Source organism: Glycine soja, chromosome 4, assembly GCF_004193775.1.
Source record: "Glycine soja cultivar W05 chromosome 4, ASM419377v2, whole genome shotgun sequence".
Lineage (NCBI taxonomy): Eukaryota > Viridiplantae > Streptophyta > Magnoliopsida > Fabales > Fabaceae > Glycine > Glycine soja.
In genome coordinates this window covers 8358937-8375410 of record NC_041005.1, presented here as the reverse complement: position 1 = coordinate 8375410, position 16474 = coordinate 8358937, and the positions used below count along the sequence as shown (strand labels likewise).

At 33.1% G+C, this 16474-nt stretch overlaps 1 protein-coding gene across 2 annotated transcripts; it reads right to left on the bottom strand.

Annotated features, from left to right (window-relative positions):
* Positions 1-4996: 4996 nt before the first annotated feature.
* Positions 4997-9175, bottom strand: LOC114409217 (argininosuccinate lyase, chloroplastic-like). Of its 2 annotated transcripts, XM_028372583.1 has the most exons (7): positions 9043-9175; positions 8443-8732; positions 7971-8351; positions 7201-7349; positions 6792-7083; positions 6487-6651; positions 4997-5653 (listed from the first exon to the last, which is right to left on the bottom strand). In XM_028372583.1, the coding sequence occupies exons 2-7, from the start codon at positions 8617-8619 to the stop codon at positions 5405-5407; spliced, it is 1413 nt and encodes a 470-aa protein (XP_028228384.1). In that variant the 5' UTR covers positions 8620-8732; positions 9043-9175; the 3' UTR covers positions 4997-5404. The 2 variants fall into 2 exon arrangements, with proteins under 2 accessions (XP_028228384.1, XP_028228383.1); XM_028372582.1 differs by lacking the exon at positions 9043-9175 and having other exon boundaries at positions 8443-8975.
* Between the last annotated feature and the right edge of the window lie 7299 nt (positions 9176-16474).

The window sequence follows — 16474 nt, the reverse complement described above, 5'->3', positions numbered from 1 at the left end:
CTAGGGAAATTTGTGTTTCTAAATATTTCTTTTAAAAAAATAATCCCAGACAATAGGATAAAGATATGACATGGACAGAATCATGTATAATTGAAGGATAAAGATATCTAAAGAAAAGTGAAAATTAAAAATAACTTGTTGCCATTATATATTGTTAAAAATTAAAACTAAAAGGAAGTAGAAATAGCGGAAAAAACGACAAGAAAATTATGCACGATCAAATAATATTTTTTCTTTTGGTGACTAGAAATACAACACATAAACTAGAAACCCTAGGAAGACTAATCCTAGACAATTAGCTTCACGTATCATATGGGTATTGCTTTTGTGCACCTAGTATAATTGTATATACATCCCGCAGAACAATGTTTTTTCAATTTTGTTATTCCGTAAAACTGATATGGGTGGACCAATTCGTAAGTCTGATCCGGATTGGCCCATCTGTATGAGGCTTACGGATTGGCCCATCCGTATCAGCATAATTGCATATATCAAAAAAAGCATAATCGCATATACAAATAAATAAAATTAAAGGGGCAATATCAAAAATTTGTATGAGGCTTACGGATTGGCCCATCCGTATCAGCTTTACGGAAGGGAAAAATTGGAATTGCATTGTTCTGCTGGATGTACCAGTAATTGTGCTGGGTGCATAAAGCAATGCCCAATATGTTGATGGATACCTGAATAGCTTTTACCAAAGGGATTTTCTTTCTGCACCGCATAAACTTCTTCTACACTCAACGTTTTTATTAAAATTACAAAACTAACCCCAATAACTTCTTCTTCTTCCTTTTTCCTTCTTCATACACCATTTGTTGTTGTGAGTCATGGTCGAGCTCCACCTTCGTTGTTGTATCTGGTTTGGTCAAGGTGCATTACTACGGTGATTCGTTGGCAGTTTGTAGTTGTCGTGGTGGTCGATGTTGCAGTGTAACGGAGGAGATATGTTTTTTTTATTCTGCAACTTCGATCTGTATTAATAAACATACGGATTTGCAATCCATATAAAACTTATGGATTATACGAATTGTCAATCCGTAAGGATGCTACGAATTCCTATTTTGTGTTAACACAGACAAAATAAACTCAGACAAGGGGACTCACAGCGATAGCGAGAAGCAGGAATTGGCGGCACGGCGCAAAGGGAGGGATGAACGGAAGAGACAACGGACAGGGATTGGTGGCGCGACGCAAAGGGAGGGACAATGTGTAACAAACCATTTTTCGTAAAATAAATTAAAAGGGTTTTTTTATATAAATAAACAAAGTAAATAATAGGCTGAGAGTACCCTAGCTATAAATAGAGACATATTAAGTCAGTTTTTACGATACATCTCTACACTTTCTCTTGCTATCAAATTCGTTTTTCTTTTTCCCCTCCCAAAACCCTATCTTTTTCCTACATACACTTAAATCTATCTCAGTAAAATGATGATCTCAAACTCGTTAACCGCTGGATGGTCATGAAGTTTGCAAAATAGGTTAGGAACTTAATTCCACACACTGCCACCGTTTGGATTTTCGAGATAATATTTGTGGTGGAAGAAATATCCCTCGCATTGAACTTTCTCTTTTCCCGTATGCATCCAAACATGCCCCAGTAAAACTACGATCTATGACTTGTTAACCGTTGGATTATTGTGAAATCAGGGCACAAGGTTTGAAGTTCATTTCCGCACTTCTCCACCATTGGGATTTTCAAAATAATTTCTGCGGAGGGAGAAATATTTATTGCACGCAGACAGTGGAGTGAAGGCTTCAATCATTTCTACTTCTCTCTAATGCTTGGAAACCCTCACAGAGCAACCAGAGGAAAAACTTGAGAAATCTCAGGAAACCATTAGAGATGATGTTATCGCTGCCACAATACACATGTGAGCCGACTTAGAGGTAAGGGATGATTTTATCGCAATTGGGAGTTAGAATGAACATGTGTAGGGATCTTTAAAGGATTAAGTTAGGGTTTATTTTGGGATGTTTTATTGAATTATAATTTTCCTTTATGATTATAAATATGATATTGTTGTGTTTGACAGACCAATTGATGTCCTAATGCAAATTGGTTGATAAAATTGAGTGCTCTTGATATTTTTGTGTTTTTGACCTATGATTTTGATTCATTGATTTTAATATAATTGTGTGAAATTGTTTGAGGGGTTTTACTTCCCATGTTGTGAGAAGAATTTTTGTATAAATTGTTATATTGAGATTACAAAATGATAATTCAAATTGTGAGTAAGTGACAAATTGAACATGTGATGAATAGTGAGATACATGTGTATTGAGATGTTGTATGTATTGAGTTGTGAGCTATGAACTGTGCAATCACACAATTGTAAGACCCTTTAAGGGCGACAAGTTTTTGCGCGACGAATATTGTGATGGGATCCACTGTGAGAACCCGACAAGTTGAATCACTTTGAGGCGCAATGAGTTAAATTAATTTTGAAAATAATTGAGTAGTTGTGTGTATTGCATAGTTCATAGGTAAAGTGTATATGATTCATAAGGTGTGATAACATGCTACTTTGGAATTATACCATTGTGATTGAGACCGAGTGTATGTGATAAATTGAGTATGTATTGACTTGTAATATATATATATATATATATATATATATATATATATATATATATATATATATATATGCATTGAGATGTTCTTTACATTGAGTTGTGAGCTATGAACTATACAATTACACGATTATAAGACCCTTTAAGGGCGACGAGTTAATGCGCGACAAGTATGATGAGAACCATTGTGGGGACCCGACGAGTTTAATCACAAGCACAATGAGATAAAATTATTTTGAGAACAATTGAGGAGTCGTGTGTTTTATACAGTTCATAGATAGAGTGTGTGTTTTGAAATGTTTTTTGGGTTGGACCTGAATTAGGAGGGAGAGACCCTGACAGACTCTTCAGAGTGTAGGCCTTGGGGGTAAATACACCTGATTTGAGTGCTCCTGTAAGCCTGTGCCGATCCCAAATGGTTGGAGAATTCTCGCAAAAAAGTGTGACCCTGACTAGTCTCCCTGTGATTTTACCTAGTAAGAGTGACCTAACTTACTATTGTGTGGTTTGTCTTGTACTCCTAGGCGCCCGGTAAGGTTTTTCTCTGACATGGTACCACATTGCATATAGGATTGAGTCTTAGTATATTTGTTGCATAACGCTTGTGTATTGATTGATATTGATTGATTTAGTGATATTTTGATCCTTGAGTACGTGAATAATGTGAAAATGAATGAGACGTGTTATGTTGTGATGTGATGTTACGCAACAAAGTGGTGGAATGACATGAATTTAATTTAAGTAAGTTGTATCTCATTTATATGATATGTATATTTATGTTGTCATGTTTCTCTCTATTAGTTAGAAATGTGATAACTCACTCCTCGTGTGCTATTTGTGTTTGGATCTTGTGATAATCTCGAACTTTGTGTTCGTGGGAACAGATGGTTAGGTGGATGACTATGGAGAACCCCATGCTAGAGGATGCTGGAACACAATGCTCAGATAGGATATGACATTGGGGTATAGGTTTCTATATTAATTGCATAAAGTGTTGGACAACCTTGTTTTGAGCTGAGATGATTTTATTATTTATTTAGACAAGTTCTATTATGATGTTAGAAAAATAAATGTGAGTCATTTTATCCTTTGAAATGCTTTTATTTAAATGTATTTTAAAACTTTTAATTAATTCTATATTTTTATTTCTTTAATTATTAGTAGTTATATGTATGAGATAAAGGGTGTCACATAACAACAATTAAAACAACAGACACGAGATGGGTTAAGTGTAGGGAAGAGGAGACTTGTTTTAAAAAATTAAGTGAAGGAATTTTACGAGGAAAAAAATCCCTTTACCAAATTGTAAAAGGATGAGAAATATAACATCTTTTGGTTGAGAGATCCGCAACAATTTTGGAGTCCAAATATACTCTAATCCGAAGAAAACTTCAACCCCAGACAAGCTTACGGCCATGAAAAATACTCCAAAACTTAACTTTTAAAATAGAGCAAGAACCAAACCACAAATAAAAATTTCATCCTCATCTCTAAGAATGATCCCACAGTGTCAACTTACATGGTATAAAAAAATCTGTAAGTTTGTTCTAGATAGTGTTTGAAATTTAGTAAGATCAAATTACATAGTTAAACTCAAAAAAATGCTTTTGGTCTCTTAGCCCCCTCCCCCCGGATATTTGGTCTTAGTTTTTTATTTTCAAACTGATGAATTAAAAACCAAATTTTGAAATGACTAATTTAATTTTTAACATTAAATATAACAAAATATTTACAAATCATTATCCAATAATATTTCATTAATTAAACTAATTTTGAAGATATTTTTAAACTAAAAAAGACAAATACATGTGTTTGTATATTTTAATTTATATTTTTTTAATTATTAACACAACAACCTTTCCTTAAAGAGAAAGTGATTACAAATTTTAAAACATTAAAATCCTTTATCTTGAAGAGAAACGATTATTACAAAAATAAAGGTTTAATTTGCACAAACTATAAATATTAAAAAAAAAAAGTGTCAAAGAATTAAAAATGACTTAAAGTGTGATTTTACATTAATTATTACAAATATAACAAAAACAATAATTATTACAAAAATCAACAAGTTTTACATGAATTTTAATTAAATACTAAAATCTAACCATCAAAAGTAAAGCCCTTTTTATAACATAAGAAGTCAGCATTCATGGATGCTCAACTATAGGCTAAATGCAACCAAACTTCGCCTACCTGTATTTTTTCCATTTTAACATTTCTGCAACACAAGTCAAGCTTTGTCCCTTTCCAAATTTAAACTAGAAGGCAATGAAAAAAAAATCTAAATTGTCTTTTGCCCCCTGCAATTTTATGTTGAGTTATTGCTTATAAATCATAATTAAAGAATATAATATAAATAAAAGTGGCAATTTAAGAAAAAATATTATGCTGATTATGATATTTATAATAATGCTAATCATGGGTATAATTTACCATACCGCTCAACCATATAAAATTTAACCTTTCTTTTTTTCCAATCAACACATCACAACTCTAGCCGTATGGGTGCTAAAGATGAGTTTATTTCATTAAAAGCTACACAAAATTCATTCGACATGCTAAAATTACAGTCGAACAGGAGGTAATGTAAAATGCAAAAAACTCATAACTTACGGCATGGCACATTTGATTCTGAAAGTACATAACCCTGACTAATTTGCATATAACAACTAATGCTCTCGCACGCTTCAAATACTCAAAGGTATCATCTTGGTTGATTCCAGAATTACGTGTTCCAGCAACTTTGGCAAGGCAGTGAGCTATTATTCCATGTTTTAGGAATTGGCTTCCCTAGCACGATGAGAATTTCATGACATTAGGGTAATCTTCACTTCATTTCAAGTTTTTTCAACCAATAATCAAGTTGGCTGGCAACACATGCTGACCCGGTGGAGCCATAAGAGACAAATTTCTTAATCGCATTTTCTACTCCAAGAAATTCATACACATCCTCCTCAAAGACTGGATTTATACTTCTCAGCTCATCAAGGCTTAAGTCCAGCAGTTGGCAGTTCTTCAACGTACATAAAGCAACAGATTTTCCAGCAATATCGTGAGACGTTCTAAATGGCACACCCTGAAATGCGAAAGAAGAGTAGGAATTGAGGCAAAGTTGTACAACTAAGAAAGGAAAATAGGAAAGACATAGTTCAAAAATTAGAAGTTCTTAATAGAAGAAAAAGAATCATCTGATACAGTTGGAACATAAAAGCTAGCACCAATGAGCAATGAGTCCAGAAATATTGTGAATTTATGAATATACAAGGCAGCATGTCTATATTTGCTACCACATGTCAATGCTTGCCAAACTAAAACATCTACATGTTTCATACTGAAATGGTGAAGACCAAATTGGGCCATGACAAAGGCCTTTTTTAGGGAAGCATGTGAACCTCTATGACAGAATCCTGATGACGTGGATGTAGATGCACGAGTCCTTTTTTAGGGGAGGGGGAGGGGTGTTATATGTTTAAAAAAATAAAATGGCCCTCATTGTTTAGACATCTAATCCTAAAAGGTGAAAACTGGATAGGCTGGTAATGGGAGCATGTACCAAAGACAATGGCTGAGTACTGACCATAATGAACATGAAAAGCATTGCCCAAAGTAATTTATTATTGTATTCAGTGTCTGAAACATGACTAGATCTAAACTTCGTAAACATTTATTTCCTTCACTCAATTGGATTCTGGGGATGGGGAGGGAGGAATGTGCTTGATTTTGCTTTCTGTTGAAGCACAGGGCCACATGGAGTGGGAATTGAGATGAGTTCAAATCCAAACTTGGACAGTGACATGCAGATTGCTATTAATTTTCCACCAGATGGGTTGTTGTGCTTTCAATCTCACAATTTTTTTATTACAAACAGAATGCTTATTGAGAGAAGGCAGATCAGTGAAAGTGGCTTACCTTGTTAACAAGATAATCAGCTAGTGTGGTTGCATCAAGATGACCAGCAGGTAATGCCTTTTGTATTCTTTCCCGATTGAAAGTAATTTTTAGAGCAAATTCTGCTGATACTTCAAGCATCCCCAAAATTGTTTTAACGCTGTCAAACACTGGTTCTTTGTCTTCCTACTTCCAGGAAGCAACTTTTTTTAATGAATCTCATAGATAAAATAGTGCAGAAAGAAAACAAATAAATGCAGGAAAACACGGGCAAAGAATAAATGCAAAATGAGAAAAGGTAAACTAATTTTTTATTCTTTAGCCACCTGCAAATCACGGTTGTAAGCATGAGGAAGTCCTTTGCACAATGTGAGAAGAGTAACAAGATCCCCTATGACCCTGGCAGACTTCCCTCGAACAAGTTCCATCGGATCTGGATTCTTTTTCTGAGGCATTATACTACTTCCGGTTGAAACAGAGTCGCTTGGTGTGATGAATCCAAATTCCTCTGAAGCCCACAATACCCACTCTTCACCAAGCCGAGAAAGATGCACGGCTGTGATGGCATTAGCAGAAAGAAACTCCAGCACAAAATCTCGGTCTGAAACTGCATCTATACTATTTAACATAACAATGTAAAATCAGTTAGAAAGTAAATGAAGATCTAAAACCAAATCCCGTGCCAGGCATAATTGCATAGATTGACTTCACACAAAATAAAATGAAGTGAGATACCTATTCCTCAAGGGAGCCGTAAATCCTAAAGCTTCAGAAGTCATGAATCGATCAATAGGAAGCCCTGTACCAGCCAAGGCACAAGCTCCTAAGGGGCAGAAATTCATCCTAGCCCTACAATCTACCAAACGACCAGCATCACGTTCAATCTGCATAATAAATAATGTCTACAGTCAATAAACCAGATGAGTGCAAAAACTATTCCCAAAATCCAGGTTGCTTCCTTCCAAAGTGAATGAATAAATTGGATAGTGCATACTTTTTAACAGCAACAGCAAACAACAATAATGTTAAACGTGTTCTCCAGCAATGTTTGACTAGAAAATATAATGCCTAATGACTGGTAATCAAAGTTTTAAAAAATCAATAGAACAGAACACTTCATGTACGCCAATATAAGAACGGCCCCGCTCAGCTGTTGAACTCCTCTCCTCTCCTCTCCTAATAGTGTTAACATGAGATACTTTGAAGTTGGCAAGACACATAAATTTGATGAACAACACTGTTTTCTGAAAAAAATTCACACTTCTCAGCAATCAATCTATTAAGTTTTGAAAAAAATGTTTCCAAACCAAGTGTTTCTAAAAGCTAAAAAATAGAAACAGCTGGGAAATGTTTTCTCATCCTCTTCTTCTGTTTTCCTCAAGCGCTAAGGAGACAAACTGTTAAAATACAGTGATGTATTCAAGAGTTAAACACTTTCAGATGTTCTGTGGAGACAAACTATTTTCAAAAACAGTAAACAAACAAGGTCCAAATTGCGAGCAAACCTCCTCAACATAAGCCAACAGAAGATGCTGCAGCAAAACCGGCTGAGCGCGCTGCAAGTGAGTATAACCAGGAACAATGAGACCCTCATTGTTCAAAGCCAGGGTGATCAGTGAGACCTGAAGCTGTTTCATGCTCACGAGGATCTTGTCAATGGCGTCGCGACACCAGAGGCGAAAATCCGTCAAGACCTGATCGTTCCGGCTCCGTGCAGTGTGGAGCTTCTTGGCAGGCTCACCGATCAAGTCGGTGAGCGCGGCCTCAATGTTCATGTGAACATCCTCCCTGTCAGCTCTCCAATTGAACTCTCCATTCTCAATGCGCCTCTCTATTTCGTCCAAACCTTGGAGAATGGAGTCTCTGTCACTCACGGTTATCAAACCCTAACAACAACAACAACAACAAAAAGAACTAATAAGCATTCGTATTGTTCAGTGTTGAATTAGTAGTAGAGTGGATGCGTTTGCAACAGACCTGGTGAGCGAGCATTGTAGCGTGTGCTCTGCTTCCCATGATGTCTTGTTTGTAGAGCTGCTTGTCGAAGGAGATCGACTCGGTGAACCTCTCTACAACGTCGGTTACGCCCTCCTCGAACCTGCCACCCCAGAGCTTGGCCTCCTTGGGCTGGGCCTGGGCCGGATATGGACCCATTCTTGGCTTGATGATGATTCTACGAGAAGGAAATGCGCAGCAGAACGAAGGAGTTGTTCTGGAGAGGGAAGATGACGACGGAGGTGCTGTAATGAAGCTTGAACACACCGTACCTATTGAACCCATGGCTGATTTTAGATTTTCAGGGTTTTGAAAGAGTAATAACTGTGCTATGCGCCTCTGTGGGCTTCTTGTAATTTGTATTTATTATGTTTAAGCCTCTTAGTTATTTTATATTATTAGTCCCAACAAAAAAAGCACTTAAAAAAAGCAAATGGTCCATCTACTCTGGACGCTTGGCCCACCTGATGATGCCCAAATAGAAGCATTATAATTATAATTTAAATTTAAATTAAGAAGGATTATAGTTTAAGTTTGAACTGAGGGATTAAGAAATTAGGAAAATGAAAGTGGAAGCAGAACCGTTAAGGGTTGGCGTGCAGTTTTGTGTTCAAGGGCGGGTTGGCTCTGCCGTTTGGCGTGGTGGAGGCTCCGGCGCTGCAAGGTGGTGGGTTTGTTTGGGAAATCGTGTAGTGAGTGTGAAAGGCAGAGGAAGGTGTTATTAATAGTGGGCGCGATGAGCGAGTCTAGTATTATTCCAAATCAATTTGCGGTGTACACGCAGCCACGAGAGGCATTCACTTTAATTTTACTTGTTGCGCTATCAGTGTTGTTCAGCATTATGCTCTGCTTTTGCGACTTAGATTCTCTACTGTTACAGCAGCATATAAATCTTGAATGATTGACCCATTTGCGTCGCTTTTACAATTTTTTTTTGCTAAAGGTTGATTCTAAAACAAATTCCTGGCATTGGTATTATTTTGGCTTACTGTTCCACTGTCATGTATTTTTTTGCAAAAAAAATTAAGAAAAACTCTCACGTAAAGTAGCAATTTATAATTGTTGGTTCCAGCTTACAAATAAACAGCAACCTTGAAATGTTGGTTATGTAAAAGCAAATATGTGTTCTTGGTCAACATGTGTTGTCTCATCGCAGCCGGCTATGTCCCATCGGTGCATAAACAACAAATTCATTTTGTTGGTCACCATATGATGTCTCCTCACAACAAGGACATGCAGAAATATCAAATTCATTTTGCTGGTCATTATATTACATAAATCTTCACAAAATAGACATAATCATATAATAGAAAAACATATATTACATATTCATCTAGTTATACAAATGCATGACATCTATCTCTTAACATATAAAAATAAATTGGTAAGAAAATACTCAAATTTTTAACGTATGTTGAAAGTGTGAAGAAAACTGAAAGAAAGTTATATTTACAGTTATAAATCACATTAATGTAAATTGTTGTTTCAATGCTAAGCATACTGTTTTTATGTGTACTTGAATAAGTGTTAATTCGTATATTAATTCATATATTCTAGAATTTTTTTATCGTGGACTCAAGTTGCACGCACATAAATGTTGACGTGACAAACCAATAATTTTAAATTGTTATTTTTTTTGTGACAAACCAATAATTTTGAATTATTACTTTCTTTTAACATGACAAACCAATAATTTTGAATTGTTACTTCCTTTAAAGTAATCATCTAGTGAAAAACACGATCAGAGGTGAAAAAACTATTTAAAATTGTTGTTTCATCTTTTTTGTGGACTGGACTGTCAGGTCCTCAAATTATTAGTTTGATCCTGGACTTTGATCAAAACAGACCCATCTAGTAATTTGTTTTTACAAAGAATCCATTTTAGTAAAAAGTTTGTAAAAGTGACCAAAAATGGTCAATCACTTTTATAAATCTTTCATAATTAAATATTTAAATATATTTTTTATAATGATTATATTTAAATCAAATGCTTGTGATATAGGGGCATTTATGTAATTGGATTTGGTTTATTTTTTCATCAAAAAGTCATCTGAACTACACCTTAAAAACATAGAGGTTTGATTTTCATTTAACAGAAAATTTAAACAAAACCAAACCTATTTTAAATTTTTATTTTGAATCAATTTGGATTTGAACATCCCTCATATCCTACTATGATTACTGTAGAGTCAACATGGCTCTACATGGCTATTGGCGGTAGAGGATCCATACACCTGTTGTTGTATTTTTTTTTTTAACTTTAATTAACAGTAAATTTGACATTTTATTTTAGACTTATTTAATCCAATGGCATTGTATTACTTTTTTACCCAAGTCTAAATTTACATGAAAGTTTTAGATTTAATTTCTCTAAAATAATTTAAAAATAAAATGTATTTACTGTTAATTTGAATTAAAATATTTGTATTATTAATTTATGAGTTCAATTATAGCCTATTGTTTGAGGGACTTTTTTTCTGCACCCAACACCATTTCTTCTACACCCAGCAAGTGTAGTGAAAAGATGAAATTGTCCTTCAGTTAAAAATCAAATACACACATCCCTCCACACACCATTCACTCATGCCTCTTTCTCTCCTGCTACGCTGTGACACCATTGATGCTTCCTTCCCCTCCTTGATGCGCCGCGAGTCCTTCCATCCCAACTCGCCTCCTTGTCATGAGTCCTGTCTGTGTTTGTTTTTTTACTTTGTTAAACCCAATCCGTATGGTACAAGCGTGAAGGAAATCCATATGACCGTACAAATTGACAATCGGTATGGTGGCTAATTCGTATAACCCATATGAACGGGCAATCTATATGGATTATACTGATTCACAATCCATATTTTTGTTAATATTAAATATATTTTTTATTTAAGAAATTATTTATTTAATAATTTTGTTTATTTAAAAATCAATGTATAAATTTTGTTGTTATTTAATTATAAATAAATATTTTAATAATTTTATATATTTAAAATAGTTATTTATAAAATAGTTAAATAACAAAAATTCCAAATTTCTATAATGTATATGTTTTAAAATTTATTTAAACAAAAATAGTTGATATTGTATAATAAAAATGTTTTCTTACTAATATGTTTGTATAAATATTATTGCATTAATACTATTAAATATTTATATAAATAGTGATTTGAAGTATAAAAAATATAAAAATGATTTCTTCATTCATTTATAAATATATAAAAGTATTAAAATAGTTATTTATAAAATAATGAAGTAGTCATTTATTAAAAATTAAAAATAAAATTGTACTTTGATTTTAATCATATATTTTATTTTGCTAGAAATAGTTATTTGAAGTATAAAAATTAAAAAAAAATGATTTTCTACATTGATTTATGAATATGTAAAAGTATTAAAATATTTTTTTATAAAATAATTAAATACTTATTTATGAATTATCAAATAGTAATTTATAAAATATTTAAAATAAAATTGTAGTTTGATTTTGATGATATATTTTAGTCTGCTAGATTAATCATTTAATGTTAATTTAAATTTTATTTATTACATTTGTTAAAATATACTACATTTAATAATACATTAGGGTTTTAGAAGATTTATTAGTTACTTTGTTAGTTAGTTTTTGAGTAATATAATGAAAATATTTTCGTTATGAAATATGAAATTGAATCATTATTTAAATGATGACATTAATTGATATTAATATGAATATTGGTAAATTATGGTTAGAATCAAAGGATTTTGTCGTTTTAGGAAGAACCTTAGGTAAACAGGTTATTAGTGATGAGGAAGAAGTCCCTCAACATCAAAGGCCGACAACATCAGCACGTAGATAACGAACACCTACAGCTGTTGTCGAGGGTATTGACCATATGGATCATGCTGCTGACGAGGTTCATGAGGAGCCTCACGAGCCCGTTACGGATCATCTAGGTGCTGATGCATAGGTCTCTAAGGCTATTCTAGAGTAGTCTCTTTAAGGCCTAATGTGCAAACTCAACCCTGCATTTGAAAAACACAAAAAATTATTTTTATACATTAATGTGTTCTTATTAAAACAAATATACATTTTCAATTTTCATACTTGTTAGTTGTTGTGTTTCCTATATGTATTATCTTATTCGTCTATAGTTTACCAAATCTTTGTTTGTGGGGAATCAACCATGTTTGTTTCACATAGTCAACAAACATTGTTCATGGTGAGCAAGTAATTTCAAACTTTATAAGAGAGTCATCATACTTTAGCTCACTAAGACAATCCACTAGACTACCTCATGCTTCCATCACATAATCTCATGCATTTTTTTGACCCACAAGGATTTTACATTTTGCCTTCACATTCTAATCAATGTGAAATCAACACAACAAGTTAGTTGCCTTAGGGAAAACAGTTTTCACTGCATTCATCAGTGCTGAATCTCTATCAGTAACAATAACTTAAGAGATTGCATCACGTCTCAAAAAAATATCTCTAAACTATTCAAGAGCTCAGACAACATTATTTATATGTTCTCCCTCCAAATAAGCAAATGCAGCTGAAAATGTCATCCAGTAGGTGTTACACCAATAAGGTTAAGTAACGGTAGCTTGTATTTGTTTATTTTGTAAGTATTATCTATGAGAAATACCAAATTACAGGCATTGCTTAATTCCACTGCATCTGGATGTGTCCAAAATATATCACGTACAACATCTTCATTCTTCAACCTATGCCAATGAATATACTGATCGCATTCAAGAAGCTTCATTAGTTGTATACCTTGCATTGTATAGTTGCTTCATTATTGTGCAACTGTTGGCATTGTGCTCCTTCAAAGTGAGAATAATATTCTTTGGTTTGACCATTGACTTTGTCATATCACGAATAATAATCTTTTCATCCTCAGTCAGTCAACCAACATATGGATGTCCAACGAATGACTTATCCAATGCATGATTATGAGTCTCACATATTAACTTCATCATCCACTCTTCACCTCCCAACACTGGTTTCGCACCCTGCTTCAAGGGACACCCACATTTTCGACTGTCAATCACCGTTCATACTAGATCTTTCTTGTATGTTTTGTATTTTCCACTTTTCTCACAACCAATTAAAACAAATGAGGTTTTTCCTTTCTTTCCTGTATGTGTCTGACCTTATTATCATAGCCACAAAACCAATATCATACGCAACAGTATGAACCCATTGCAATACGTCCTCACGGGTAGCAAATACCTACAAAAGGAATAATACATGTTTAGTCTTCCTAGGACATTCATTTACTTACTTTAACAAAATACAAAATCATATCAATACCCAAGAAGTATTAAATGCATCAGAACAATCAATAATTTCAAACACACTAGGTTCCTCTCCATTGTCTTCATTCATATTAACTTATTCCAACATTATGCTCTCATATATCCATCGATTTTCATCTATCTTAACAAAATATTAAAAAAACAATGATGAACTAACGACAACTAATGAAATTTCATAGGTATACGAATTGACATATAATAATTCATACCTCTATATACATGTAACAATAATTTATCTCTTAATAAAATATATGAATTTTATCACTTATAACTAATTCTAATTATTTATAAATAAATATAATTATTTTTAAAAACTTCAATGTTTAAATTTATTTTAAAATCTTCTACACTAGATAAGTATGTAGATATATCAATAAATATGGTTTTTAACATATACTATGACACAATTTTATTATTTTTTTAGTGCATATACTAATATATTACATTGAAATTGATAAGCATATATATAATAAATTATATCTAAATTTTCATATTTTATACACATGAATAAACTATTTAATGTATTTATACAATTATGTTAAAAAATATAACTAAATAATACAAAAACATTAAAAAAATTATTTAATTTTTTAATTTTTTTTAAAGTTATACGAATTACAAATCTGTATGAACCTTACGGATTTGTAATTCGTATGATACTTACGGATTGTCAATGCACATGAACCTTACATATTGTCAATCATTCATATGGATTGCAAATTTGTATGTTTCTTACGGATTACCAATCCGTATGGCACATATCAAAGTTGCATATGAAAAAAAACTAACCTCCTCTACTGTTGCATCGCAACACCCACCATGACAACAACCACCAACTGCGAATGAACCATTGCAACAATGCACCTCGACCAAACCAACCACAACACGAAAGAAGGAGTTCGGCCAAAAGAAAACGGAAATGAATGGTGTATGAAGAAAACAAACAATGTATGAAAGAAGAATAAGAAGTAAACAGGGGTAAGGTTGACATTTTAATAATTATGTTGGGTGTAGAAGAAATTATGTTGGGTGCAGGAAGAAAAACCCTTTTGATATTCACAACCAAATGGGTCGTTTCATGACCTCAGGGCAGCCTACAAAAGGCAGCCTAGCTTATTTTATTTAGGGATTTTCTTCTTGCACCCAACACCATTTCTTCTACACTCAACATTTTGAGTGAAAAACCAATTTTGCCCCTCCTTCATTGATGTTTAAATGTGAAATACGGATTGGGAATTCGTGTGTCTACACCATTCATTCACATATTTTTCATTAATCCTCTCAAATTCTCTCATCTTCTTCTCTTCAATCTGTGGTTCATCTTCATCAATCAATGTGTGCTCGTCATTGGTGTCCGCCTTCGTTCTGCTATCACCACAGTAAGTTTTGCTGTTTGCATTTTTTTTCTTCTGTGTATTGAACGTATACGGATTGACAATCCGTAATGTTCATATGGATTGACAATCCATATGGACCTTACAAATTGTCAATCTCTATGAACCATACGGATTAAAAATCGGTATAAACCATACGAATTGACAATTTGTATGGAGTAAACGAAGGCAAAAAAAAAAAAACTTATCGATGACGATGCAATGCTATTCACGACGGCAGAGGAGAGGAAACTCGTGGAGGACAACAAGGAACTGTCAGAGTAGAAACTAGGGAGGATCTGCGAACAACAAACACACCACAAACAATATCAACACCAGCTTTGTGGAGAAGGAGGAGACCAATGGACGCGCCAAAAATTCCAAATGAACAATGCCTTACAGAGTGTCAATCCGTAGATTATACGAAGAAAAGAGAAATGGAAAGAACGAAGAAGAAGTAAAAAAGATAAAATTGAAATTTTTTAAAATATGTTGATGTAGAAGAAATTTTTTGAATATAGGAAAAATAAACCTTTTATTTATTATTTATTTGGACTCTTCTGTTTCATAAGGTTCGCTAATCACGTAATTTTTTTACCTTGTAATTACGTGACTATAAAACAAAAAAATATGGCTGTACTATTGATTATACGAATTCTTTTATTTCTGAATATTAAACTTTAAAAAAAATTTAATAAAAAATATATTTTACTTGTTTTGTACTTTTTTAAAAAGAAAACCTTCTACATTCACGTATATTCTTACTGTCAATATTAATATTAATATATATATATATATATATATATATATATATATATTGGAATTTTAAAGTAGAATATGGTTATTTTTTTTAATAATTTTTTAGTATAATATAAGTTATAATTTTTAAATTTTTTAAATATATAGCAATTTACACAATTTAATTAATAACTCACTGGTTCACCAATAACCTATTAACCTCAAGGGAGACGTTCTTCAGTTTGAGTATGATATTATTTATTTCATTCTTAAATTTCATCCAAACATGACATAAACTTGCATGAAACAAAATCAAGTTTAATGAGTCTCCGATTTTCCGTTTGGGTGGGTCAAACTTCTACCAAACATGCACTCGTCAGGGCAAAGTTAGACTGATGTAATGTTCTAAGTTGTTGCATTTGGCAGCCTCAACGCAGAGGTAAACCTAGAACTATTTTTTTTTTTTTTTATCACAGAATGGCCTTTACAATAGAAACAAGGGTATCAGAATTATTTTATTCCTTTTACTAAAATAACGAAAAGTACCAGCTATTGATTCTTTCAAAGCTTCTAGAGTTTAATGGGCAAAATTTTTTTTTACACTATTT

What these genes read in the sequence shown, in the direction of transcription:
- LOC114409217 (XM_028372582.1), bottom strand. Translation starts at nt 8,745, where the DNA reads ATGGGTTCAATAGGTACGGTGTGTTCAAGCTTCATTACAGCACCTCCG. An exon ending in CTACAATGCTCGCTCACCAG is followed by an intron (nt 8,352 to 8,442) that starts GTCTGTTGCAAA and finishes TGTTGTTGTTAG; the next exon opens with GGTTTGATAACCGTGAGTGA. An exon ending in CTTACAACCGTGATTTGCAG is followed by an intron (nt 6,652 to 6,791) that starts GTGGCTAAAGAA and finishes TCCTGGAAGTAG; the next exon opens with GAAGACAAAGAACCAGTGTT.